The sequence below is a fragment of the Numenius arquata genome, chromosome 1 (assembly GCF_964106895.1).
Source record: "Numenius arquata chromosome 1, bNumArq3.hap1.1, whole genome shotgun sequence".
NCBI lineage: Eukaryota > Metazoa > Chordata > Aves > Charadriiformes > Scolopacidae > Numenius > Numenius arquata.
This window is the reverse complement of record NC_133576.1, coordinates 12634816-12648145: the sequence shown is the minus strand read 5'-3', so window position 1 is coordinate 12648145 and position 13330 is coordinate 12634816. Positions and strand designations below refer to the sequence as shown.

General features: G+C 38.9%; 1 protein-coding gene across 2 annotated transcripts in view; it reads right to left on the bottom strand.

Annotated features, from left to right (window-relative positions):
- GSK3B (glycogen synthase kinase 3 beta) overlaps positions 1–13330 on the bottom strand; it is a 153336-nt gene that overhangs the window by 47862 nt on the left and 92144 nt on the right. For both annotated transcript variants that reach the window (XM_074159730.1, XM_074159722.1), the window contains exons 4-6: positions 7268–7378; positions 3816–3946; positions 1910–2016 (exon numbers count right to left, since the gene is read on the bottom strand). In XM_074159730.1, coding sequence (XP_074015831.1) covers positions 1910–2016; positions 3816–3946; positions 7268–7378 — 349 coding nt within the window. The remainder of the gene's footprint in view (positions 1–1909; positions 2017–3815; positions 3947–7267; positions 7379–13330) is intronic.

Genomic DNA, 13330 nt, shown 5'->3' with positions numbered 1-13330 from the left:
GAAGGAAGGAATATTTGCTGAAATTCATTTTCAAGCTATTCTGTGCAAGTTTCAGAGAAAGGGCTTGGAGAAACAAGGTTTTTTGAGGGGGCACAAGAAAGTCTGAACCACAACAATTCAAGTTAAGGATATTTTTGCAAATGGAAAATAAGACTCCTCACTTTAGAATGGTATTTTTATCAGAACTACTTCAGAGACCAGCAGATAAGGAAACAAAATGGAAAGAGCAACTTTAAAAAGGTTCTGCAAAAAAGTGCAAGATTAAAGTCATTATACAGTCGGAGCAAGAGACGTTTCACAGGCTTATCTGTAAAGCAGTCTCTTCTGGTGACACCTAAAATATTTGTTTTATACAGTTATCCTCTGAAACAAGGTGTCTCAGTGCATTCTGATAACACGGCTCAGCCAATCTATTAGCTTTCAGCTGGCAAAATTAGCCAGGATCAGCCGCCTTCCTCTCACTCATGAGCTCCTGCCACTTTGCTTTTACCTGGGCTCTGCTGCTTATCAGACTACAAAGTAATGCTGATTCAACTCATTAATATAGCAGGAAGCTAACCCAACCCAAAGTCTCTTGTCAGCTGAAGCTGAATCAACGTATTAAACAGTAAACCATGAGAGCTAGGGTATCCAGGGGCAAGAAAGAGCAGCATTGGGGCTGCCAATTCTGGCAGCAGCCAACCATTAGATAAGTTCTGCCCCTTTATCTTTGTTGTGCCATTACTTTCCCCAGACTTCTTATGGTTCTGCCTCTTTTTTGTACCAGGTAGATACCCAAGTGTTGCTATAATACTTACTGAAAAATAACTAATGGAAAAAATATTAGTGAGAGCAAGTAAGTCTTCAGGAATGCTTCCGTTTTCAAAAAACTGCAGAGTTGAAATGAGCCAGACAGCCATTGGGTTTAACCATAGCTAAAACATACTAACTTTAAACATACTTTAACTGGTTATATTCTGCCAAGAGGTGATCATGATCTCCAAATCCTTTTGGACGTATTAAACCTTGCCTAAGCAACTCAAGTCCATAAGCAAGCTAAAAGCTTAGCACAATACTGGGGAACCCAAGAGGTAAATCCCGTCTTTCTAGCACTAGCACTCAGGAGGAGGCCCAGGGAACATCCTAACTAAAAAACTGAAGAAGCTGCCCACAACCAGCTGACCCATTGCTGTTCATTTTTATGATTTTTCACTTTGCTGTTCATTTTTAGGACTCCACTGTAAGAAAAGCCGGCTGTTCCCTGTCCTCTCCCAAAACCTCCAGCTTCCCTAACATTTCCATGACACAGCTATGTGCCAGGTATTAGAAAAAAGTCTCTTCTTCGTGTTCAAAATTAATGACTTCAGGACAGCATAAGGTAACAGAATAAGTTGAATCAGAAAGACTGCTGTACACAATATATTAAAACTGTCAAGAGAGTTTAAAGCCAATCATTAGGCCACATTTTCCCTCCCACAAAAAAAAATATTCTTTACTAAAAGCAAGCTACAGAATTATTTGTGTCTAAGTCACAGCGTATCAGAAGCAGTAGTTGATATTTCTACAGTTATTCTTTACATTTATTTTAAGTCATCAAAATGCTTTTCTGGCTTGAGATTTCATACCTAAGTTTTAAATTAAATGGCAAAATTACCTGGATTTTTTTTTTTTGCTTGAAATCAGATTTCCCCCCATACCTTAAAAAAAAAGCCCCTTTCCTAATGGAATTGACACTGAAATCTCAAAAGGCATAGCAACCACAGCAGCCAACTACAAAATGTGTGTATTTCATTAAGAAGTCATACCTGACCATTTACAGTAAAATTCTGCCTCTGGGGATTATATCCAAGATCTCTGGAAACCTTTACACTTAATTACAGAATAAAAACTCAGGCAGTTGGTATAGATTTCCACAAATACACATACATACCTATACTGGAGGTATAATCGGTGGCTCCAAAGATCAACTCTGGTGCCCTGTAGTACCGAGAGCAGATGTATGAGACATTAGGTTCTCCACGAACCAGCTGTTTTGCACTGAAAAGAGAACAAAATAATAGCATTTTAGCAATGAATATTTTTACAATATTGCAGTGCAGACCAACATTAAGCTTTGGCACTCTTCACCCACCCTCCAATTCCTAAATGCTGAAGTACCATGTTCTTCTAAGCTGATACAAGCCACAGGCTCAATGACTTATTGTGAAATCAGTCCAATCCATCAAGCTTCTACCTTACACTGGGCATAGCAAAAGAAACTCTGACTACAATCTAGGTGATATATGGAGTCAGATTTTTGGCTGGCAGTTGTCTTTTGCCAGGTACAAAGGTTTGTTTACAAAGAAAAAGAGGACAGAATACAGTTCAGTCAAATGTAGTTACCTTTTAAAGTTCAAAAGCTCTGGACACTCACCAGAACAGAGAGGGTTTTTTTTTAATTTTAATTTAATTTTATTTTCCATCAGAACATTCTGGCTCTTTGCTGTTTAAGGGAGCGTAGTATAAGGAGACAAAGGAAAAAACCTTTGCCATTGTAGTCATATGTTAATGGTGCACGATTAACATGAAGGCTTCATTTATACTGCAAGAGATCAGCCAAAGGATCTAACCTACAGTATTGCCCCAACCACTACATTTGGAAGAATCTAAGGAAATAAAGGAACATGAGAGCACATTACTTTTGGAATATGAGTCCACAAACATACTGTACTTTTTTCTTAATTAACACGAACAGAAAGGACACGGAAGACAAAGCTGCCCTTTCAGAAATATGACATACAACTAAGTAGCACCAAACCCAGCTGAGTGGCAAGCCAATCAAATCCAACATTTCACAAAGTCTTCTCAGTCTTGAGGGAAGAAGGACTCCCACCACCCATTTAACTTGTTTTAAAAAGTCTCAAGTTTTCTGTTTTCTATATAGAAACTACCATTAACAAATCCCCACTGTTAACACAGAGGAAGTACCACCTTTTTATGCACTGTTACTTTTAAGTTTCAGTGTGATTCCTATTTTGCTCCAACACTGGTGAGGTAGAGCTGAGGAGGAGATTTCCGAGCCACCAGGCATGACGATGCACTGCTTGAATAACCACCATCTGACATTCCCACTCACTACGGGCAAGCAGAATTTAGCAACAGCAGCTTCTGTGACCTCTCGCGCATAAGCCCTAACTATTTCAGTCTGCAAAGTTATAGCACAATCTAAAGACTCAACTTTCCCAGAGAGAAATCTGTCTCCTGTCTCAGTGTAGATTCCTAGAATTTCTGTATCAGTGCTAAGATGGGGGATGGACTCTAAAGGTGATTCACTTGAGCGGATACTGGAAATAAATGTGCCACTGGAAACTATGATACAGACGTTCACTATCTAACAGCTTCAATTAGAAGTGCTGCTTTTGATTTTCAGCCTCTACAGTATTTGAAGTATTAAGTGAATTGGTATACATACAAGTAGACTAATAAAGTGTAACACTAGCCTTTTTAGGTTACTATGCTACTGCACCTGTCATCTCTTTGCCAAACATATTTCACCCTAAGAATTGGTTGTATTTTTCCATGTTGCAGTATTTTCCCTGTGTGATGGTGTATTTATTTTACTTTTTAATACCTGCATAATAACAGGCTTGATTTTTAATTCCCCCCATCTTGATTCACTCTAGCTCTCCCACCTCCTGAAATCGTTTGAAAAGGAAAACGGAGTATCGGTAATTTCTTTATCATAACTACAAGTGAAGACCTTCTGAGGAACTCAGAGGGTTTCTTTGCAAAACTGCACCCAGGTACACTTTAAAAGAAGCTGTTTTCACCAGGCTTCAGGCCGCAGATGCGCTTACCTTCCAAAGTCGCAGAGTTTTAGAACAGCTGTATCAGGGTCCAGCAAGAGGTTTTGTGGTTTTATATCCCGGTGGCAGATCCCAAAGGAATGGATATAGGCTAAACTCCGGAACAGCTGATACATGTACAACTAGAACACAGAAACATTGCGTAAGGCATGCTTTCTCAGTCAAAACAGGGTAAACAATTAATTTAACACAAACTCTTACTAGAAGAAAGCCAAAATCACTCAAAAAAGACCCCACTGAATGCCTATTAGTGCTATGAAGGTGGACAAGATATTCGCCTACCTTCGCCGCCCACCCTCTGCCACATACCCCACATGCAGTTCAGATTTGTTCATTTGTCCTTTCAAAAATGAGCACAATTTCAAAAAAATAATTGTGCCAGCTTCCCAACATTTATAAATAATGGTAGTCATAAAAAACATATACAAAATAAAGGAGTTTCAGTTTGATTTATAAATCAGCCTCTTCATAGAAATGAAGTATTCCAGGTTATGCAAGGGTGGGGCGGGGTGGGGAGAACAACCAACAAAGACGACCCTTTAGTTGAAGTTATTAACAACATAATAAATATTGCCCAAGGACTATGGTAGCGTCTCAGCCTGTCACTTGAGTGAATCTCCCAGTTGCTCTTGGTGAGCAAGATTCATTTTAATTTCAAATCTCTGGGCAAAAAGAAAGGGCAGATAAAAACAACTGTTCAGAGTAATTTTATGCAAGGCACAGAAACAAGTATGCTGAGGGAGGGTTTGCTCTGCCCCTATCCAAGGCTAACCAGCCCCATAGCAAGGAGGAATACAGCAAAAGGAGGTGTTATGTAGCCAAGAGCTTCTCAGGGCAAGATCTGGAAGTTGTAGAGAGGCGGGGGCTGGTCTCTTCTCCCAAATCACATGCGATAGGTCTAGAGGAAACAGCCTCAAGTTGCGCCAGGGGAGGTTCAGATTGGATATCAGGAAAAATATTTACACTGAAAGCATTATTAAGCATTGGAATGGGCTGCCCAGGGAAGTCGTTGAGGCACCGTCCCTGGAGGTATTAAGAAGACAGGCTGACATAGTGCTTAGTGACATGGTTTAGTGATGTTGTTGATTTTTTGGGTTTTTGTTGTTGTTGTTTTGTCTTTTTTTTTTTTTTTTTAATCAGAGTTAGGTTGATGGTTGGACTAGGTGATCTTAAAGGTCCCTTCCAACCTAGACAATTCTATGATTCTTACAGGGCAAGGGGATCATGTCCACATGCTGGAGCCACACACTATGAAGAACGGCTATGGAGAATAGCTGTTGCACAATTAGGGCTGTATAGCACACACAGTTACAAAGGCATGGGAAGCCCTGTTTCAAGGTTGACAACAGGCAGCCAGGTTGTCATCTTTGTTATGTCTCCTCACAGGTTCCATTAAAAAAAAAATAAAAAAAAAAATCAAGAAAGCTACAGGCAGGACATCATACTAGAGTAGCATCTCCACGCTTTCCTTTTCTAAGCTCATTGTCCACAGTTCACCTTTAATGGTCTGTAAAACGGCGTGCAATTGCTAGATATTGCTATCAGGTCATATTTGCCTCACTTTCACCACTACCTTTGTCTTTCACTCTCTCTCCCTTGTTTTTTGTTGTTCATTTGGTGGGGAAGGTAGGACTGGGAAGAGAATCGCCTTAATTTTGTCTCTAGGTCTTTAGTTTTCATATTTGTTTTTCAAAACCACAACTCCGCACAAAGAAAAGCAAACAAACATGTTTTCTGAATTGCCTGTTCTAGACACGTTAAGTATGTATTGTGCAAGTGTATTGCAAAATAATCCAAAAGATTGCTCTAACTTGAGGAGTCAAGTTACCACATGCAGAATTTAGAAAGTATGCCTTTCATCTCTGCAGAGCAAACAAAATTTCCAAGAATTTCTTACAGCATGTTAAAAGCGACAAATGAAAATTAACAGAAAGATTACTAGGAAAGCTTTCCTGCAGTTTTTTAACAGTTTCTTTGTTACCCAGGGAAGAGCTGCCTAGGTATCAATTAAAAGACGAAAAAATACATATGATCTGACCTTTGTGTAGCCAAGATGTCTGGAAAATTGCAAAAGCTTTAATGACATCAAGGTAACATGATCTTTTTAAATACAGGATTATGAGAAAGGCTTGCCTTGCCAGAAAAATAAAAACAGCCTTTCAGGCTACATAGAACAGGAAGTCCCCAGTACACAGCAAGATGAAAGAGCTGAAGCAGAATTTTCTCTCACAGGATAAGTAAGGACAATTTTTCGTAAGTCTCCATAATGAAAAGCAATTAGGGCAAGAGTACTGACAAAAGCTATATAAACAGTTTATCAAAACCTAGGCTAACAAATTTTGGGCAGCATATGACCTGAAGACATGCTACTCTACCAACAGACCAAGCAGAGTGACCTTACAGTATAAATTCTTACTGCTGGATGATAAAATTCTGTGCTTTCTTAAGAACAGGTCCCAGTGCTAGTTATTGTGGAGACATGCCATTTATAGTTTATGCATATACCATTACGGCACAACACTTTGTTATTGGAATAATTACTATTTATAACTTTCATCTTTGTAAACTTAATCTCCTTTCAATCAAATTGAATTTCGTTCTTCAGCAATGTTAAAAGCATTACACTTTTGAAGAGGAGTCTGGAGAAATCAATACAAATCAGGAATATTTGTTGCTAATTTCCATTTAATGCTACCTGGATACCATGTTAAAAAGTTAATGCCATGTGAAAACGTGATCATTCACTGGCATGTGGATTGTGGTCAAGACAATATATGAAATGGAACTATGAGACCCAGATGGGTCCCATGTTTGACCAAAAAAAGAGAAATTTTATTCATTTTAATCACTTTGTAAAAGACGACAAAAGATGCAGACAACTTAAGTGAGGTTTTGGGGCTACAATGTGCAATACAAACTTCTTACCCCATGTAGCTCTTCAGGACAAGAGATCCAAGTGCAGGTAAAGGGGACGAAAATATGCCTTTCGTGCCCACAACAGAAGCACATGAACTCTTAGTCATATGCCAGAAAAGGGGGAAGATAACAGATAAGAGAATATTATTCTTCCTGACATCCTTTTTCAGTTCCTGACCTTTGTACTATTGTGTCTTCATCATCTCAGGAAACTGAAGCTGCTGATCTGGCTGGTGCCAGTCTCTATCTAAGCTGCTTAAAAACCAAAATATTCCTCCCACACTCGGTCTCCCCTACCCATTCCAAGACTTTTGTAAAGTGAGAAATCAGGAGTGCCTGGTTTAAGACTCTTGCCTCTATTCTTCCTTCGCAGTAACAAATAATCATTGTAATCTTTTCCTTTTCTTGCCTCAAGATGTATGCGCTCCTAAAAATTTCAGAAAACTAATTATGTCAGAAAAGAGGTATCCATAGAGTCTATTCCTATGATATCCTTCTTCATCTAACCACATCTATCAGTTACCTACCTTGACATAAATCATAGGGAGTGTCTGTTTGGCCCGACTATAATGTCTGGCAACTCTGTATACTGTTTCAGGAACATAGTCCAGCACCAAGTTGAGGTACACCTCATCTTTCTGAAAGAGAAGAAAAAAAAATAATTAAAAAAAATCAGCAATAGATCTGAAGCATGAAACACAATTGAAACATTCAGAGAAGCCAACAGGATGAGAAAGCTGTGGACATTTTAAGCACATGTCTTTAGTGGGTGTGTGAGCTGCTGCCAAACTGTTTTTCTTTTAGGGCTTTGCACTTGTGCACTAATGTATAAGTCAAACTTACGTTTAAGGTCGCATTAGTTAATATGGTCTCCAACATAAGTCATTTTCTGATTATAAATGCAGACAAGGATATAATTGTTCTGCCCATTCAATATTTTCATTAGGAGATATTTCAAGGTGACACCTGCATCATTATTTAAAGCAGTCTATTAACTCATTAGTCCCTTCCCTGCCAAAACCCAACAAGTGCAAATTTAAAAGTCCCAAACTCACATCCCACAAACTACACATCAAAAAAAAGGTTTAAAAATTCTGCATCTTTTAGAAATATCACTTTGATCTCACTGAATTTCTATTAAGGGTTTAATAATACATATTGACCATTCATATATAATAAGCCAGTTTTAACATTTGTAACCATTTGTTTATACGCATTTTGATGTCCCAGTTATCTCCAGCTTACACATACGAACAGAACATGGCAAAACAGAACACAACAGAAACAAAAACTCAAGTATGGCTTTTAATATTTAGGATCAGTTTAGAGGTCTGTGTGAACGTAACACAGAGAAACAACAAACGTAGCTGTATAATAAGGTACTTCATTACAGAATACATTAGCAAAGGAAAGAAGGAACAAAGAGGAATTACATGACAAAGTACTATAATCACGTAGTGTCTAACTGTGGAACTGAGAATTTTCAGCAGTAAAACAGGTCTTAAAAAGAATTCTGATATTTTAATGCAGTCTTCTGTGCAAATCCTATCAAGACTATGAATACATTTAATATTGGGGCTGAAGGGGTAGGTATAATTAACTATATCAACCTGAAAAAATATTTTTGAAAGCTAACTGAATTCATTAGAAGTAATCTCTCCTGTGCTTGCTGCACTAACAGCTAGATCTTTCTATAGAGAAAGACAATACATAGAGACTTTATGTGGATGGAAACAGTAAAGAACTACCAGGTCTTCAAATCCTTCAAATCCCAGGACCTTCCCTTGACAGCAGGTCCACTGGCTACGTATCTTAATTTCCAAAAGCAAGCCTCATTTAGCTATAGCAATTTAATAATATTACTGTGACTTAGCAGATCATTTCAAGCATGGAGTGTGGTGTGTTACTCTCACAGTGCTCTGTTCTCTTGTCTCAATCCTGCCTCAGCAGAGAGCAGCAGTCTCCAGTGAGGAAAGAAATGTTATGTGGTAACACACACAGAAATACACACCCTGAATATACAATATACAAAGAACTGCTGGTCTTCAGTATCGTTAAAAACTCAGAATTCAAGATCTCTGTTCACCATTATTTGATAACAAAAGCTTGTATTTTCAGGACATTTGAACAGCTCCTGCTACTACTTCCTAACAGACCGAGCCACCTTGCAAGGCCCTGCCTACATCACTCTTCCCTGCAAAAAGATGCTCTTTTTTAGTATCATTGCTTAAATGACCATGGTAATAGCAACAACACTAAGCACATGCCAGTGGCCCACTAACTTGTACCTGCTCTTATCCACAACACAGACAAGAAGCAGCAGCCTCTGAAACCATGCCAACGCTGGTGCCTCTCCTGGTACCACCCAAGGAACAGGGTAACAACATGAAGGAATCTGCGACCAGGCTGGAGAACAAACTTTTTGAAACGGATGAGGAGGGACAACTACCAGCAGTGCAGAGGAAATACCAGATGACTCTGGAACTCCATGGATGTGCAAATGTATCAAGTAAATTACTTCCTTGTATTTTAGCACTTTTCCTCTGCAACAAGAGACGTTCCTCCTTCCCTGACTCTCATTTCAAGCCAATAAAAATCCACCACCACCTTTTCTTACGTCAGAACTTCCAAGGTATTAATAATAAAATACAGAAAATAAATGTCCTGAAAAATCCTTAAGTTAAGTTGTGCCTGGTAATGCAACCTGTATACCAAGAGAAAAAACAGTCTCATGAATTCTGTTTTCAGTGTAGATACAACCTGATGAATATGTCTAATGTTTGCCTCCTCTTGGAGAGTCTTACTGGAAACAATTCACTGCACAAAGTACTCTGTTACTGGTTGATTACTTCTATTCAGGGGATTCACGTTCCGTGTATCAAAAAGATTTACATGAGAGATTAGAGAGACAGAAAAAAAATGAGTAGAAATGGAATTACAACAATTTTATTATCCTCTCATCGTACAAGTAAAAGACATGTAAACCAGTAATATATGTGATCATTAAACCATCTACACTATTACACAACAACGAGTTTTGAGAATTACAGAACTCTGTTCAGTTCACACCACTTTTACTTTATTTTTTTTCTCCTCCATTTTGATTTTTATTTTATGTTCTGTTGGTAAAGGGACTAATTCAATGGCACGGTACAACACCAGCACAGAGAGATCAAGTCATCTGAAGAGGCTGGTTTTGCACCCACCCACCACTCCTTACAAGTTTTTATGCTACATACAGTACTTGAACAAACTACTTGGATTTCTCATGGTATTGCTCCTGTGTAAATGTGTATCACACATTATCACCTAGAATACACAAAGGCACATGAACACCTTTACCCCAATCAACAAACAAGTTTTGATGTACCATTTGATGTACCAGAACCTTAACATGCAACTACAAAGGCAAGACTTACGATGTTGGCTATATAAATAGCAGCATACTCCACTCCTACCACAAGCAACTGACACTTCACAAGTGCCCTAAATGACTACTTTAATGAATTAAAGATGATTCAAGTGTTCTGACCTACCTCCTCCTGATATAACCTGGCACAAATCTGATAAACGCTCAGAATACAGTTTTTAAGAGCCCTCACCCTTCTCTGTGAGCATGAACTGGATGAAAATAACATCCAAGTCACCTGGATTCCCCTGAACAAGATTCAGTACGAGCCAGAAAGCAGTCATGGCCTGACAAGCTCTGAGGATGATGTAACCTGGTTTGCCTACCTCATGCATTCCTCCTAAACACATATTTTTCCAGTGACCCAGATGTATTGCAATAGGAAACAGGGTTAGCTCAAAGAGCTTGCCAAATGAGGGCAACTGCTTGAGGATCAAGCAGGAGGATCACGGCTTATCTTTCCATTACAGGAAGCCTTTTTCAAACCTCACCACGTATTCTACACGTGACTTGTTTCCACACTGCTGTTTAAAAAAAAAAAAAAAAAAAAAAAAGCTGAGCTGGTAACCAACCAAGGTAACCTAACCATCAGGAGAACCTCTGAAATGCCTCTACAGAGACAGGAAGGTCCAGAAGAGACTGCATCGTATAAACAACAGAAAACAAACACAAGATGTCATTTAATTACTCACTCCCCCCTTGCAGACATTGGAATTAAATAGATTATTAGCTTTCCTTGGCAGGTCAAATGTTTCTATGCATCCATGTTCTCCTGTGCTTGCTGCTAAGGTTGTGACCATGTACTCTTTAAAATGAAAAACGTGGGGAGGGCAGGGAGACAGGTTCTGAATTACAGGATCAATGTATTTCATAAGGATTTTGATTTTAGCAATACAGGTCATGTAACTGCAATTGCCTCAGATGTTAGAAGCCACTTTTTTGTCACTTGGCAGATAAATCCTCAGTTGACAAACACTGCTCTGTTATGAGCCAGAGCAAAATAACCACAGCCTTGCCACTGAACTGCTCTGCACCTCTCAAGAACTGACAATTCAAGGACCACTTCACCTTGGTTGGAAACACTTCATATAAGTAAATTCTAATACAGACAATGCCATAACAAGAGGCATGAGAAAGGCAAGGACACAAGAGCCAAAACTTTCTAGCAACTTAATATTTTTCTTTGTATCAGAAATTGGAGATAAAACAGGCTGCAAATACAACTACCCTAGCACATGAGCATTACATGTTACATGGCTGCATGAAGGTCTCAAACTCCACTTTTAAACTCTTCTCTCCTTTAATCCACACAACTAACCTGTTTTGAGCACCATCCAGTTGAGCGTAACTGTGGCCAATATAAAGCAATAGCTATTGAATTCAAAGATTTGCTCTTCTGGATTGTTTCTTGCAGGGAAAGTACAAATATTCCTTCTCTATGATCCTCCCTGGCCTCAAACACCCCCCAAATTAATCCTGAGTGGCTTCTACCAGCTTTCATTATTTTTTTTTTCCATGTATCTCACACTACATTTAAAAGTGCATGTATAAAACTGCAATCAACATTAGTCAGTCACAGTCCCGCTATTTCCCCTATTTACCAACATGATGACAGAAGCCAGGGAGCTCATACATGCCAAACAGCAGACTGAGGGCAAAAGAAGAGAAGATCACAGGCACACTCTGAAGAACAGGTAAGCATCTAGTAACATGTTAGAAGTTCTCCTGAACTCAAAGTCCTACCTAGAACCTACAGAAAAATTCTCTGAGCATCAAGTAACAGGATAAAAAGGTTAAGAAACTATACTGGCTGTTCTTTCTTCTAGGTTAACTAAATTTATTGGTCAGCATTTGGAAAGAGTGATGAACATGCTCGTTTCAGTTTTGATCTTCGGGCAGGTAAGTAACCATGTGGTGGTGGTTCTGGTGTCCCAATGCCAGATCATTTAATTAAGCTAATTTTCACATGGACTCCATGTGACCAGCTGTATGAGCACAACTGAGAGAAGATGAACAATACAGTAGTTTCTTAAACTAACTTCACATTTGGAGAAATAAATGTGGAACAGCATTCTGAAGAAACTCACCTTACCTGCCTTTTCAAGCTAAAAGCACACACATAAGCGATAAGTTTAAAAATAAGGAATATGCCTCTTACAATTAAGGAAGAATGCACTTCTTATTGAAATTATCCCCAAGGCACCAGTATGGGGGCTACACGAAATAAATAAGCCAGTCGGTATACTCAAGGGGATCGTGTTTTCTTTACTGTGTGACAGCACCCCACCAATGATGTTTTAGAGGTAGGTGCTATACACAAAGCTGTTTACTGACAGGATGGTGTCTACACAAGGGTTGTCAAAAAGTGCTGAAGGATTTAACTTGGACTTGGAAAGCAAGAAAATGGATTTTAGCATTTCACGTGGATTATGCCTTCTTTGAGAATGCATTATTTAAACATCGGAGTGTCATTACAAGGTAAGATATGCCCTTCACCCTGGCTTAGCCATCTAGATTTAGACAACATACAAGGTTCAGTCACACAGCTTTTGCCTTCGATTCAAAAAAAGGTTATTTTACTTTTTCTTGAAGCTACAACCAGCATGCACTTCACATACCCTTATCAAGTACCATGAGACACCCACCCTCCTTCTCTTATCTTGAAGGCTGACATAATACATTAAAGATACAGAGACTATGGAACCGCTTTCAAAGACAAAGAGAGAATTCACAGCCTTCCTATTCTAACTACTGAGTAGCCACGATACACTGGAAAAGTTTGAAAATGCAAAAAAATATTGTAGTTGATGTTATTTTATGAAAGAATGGTGACATCCAGTGGCCACATGTGCCTGTTTTTACTTGCAGTTTACAACCACTTTATTTCAAAACAGCTGTGGCTTCCACAGAAGTAAAGGAACCATAAGCCTCAATGCATAGCTGCAGTTTCACACAGATAACTCCAGGGGACTAAGAGCAGTTGGAAGACTCAACTTCAGTGTTCAGAAAGATACCAATACTTTCTACTAGTACTGCAAATGTTGGGCAAAGAATGTCCTTTCCTGTTCCCTCACTGTTCATGACTGGGTCTGAAAACCAAGATCTGTCCCAAGACTTCTGTTCCTGTACCTACTTGTCAAAACTTATCAAATTTGTCTGTAATGCTCATTACTCTTCAACA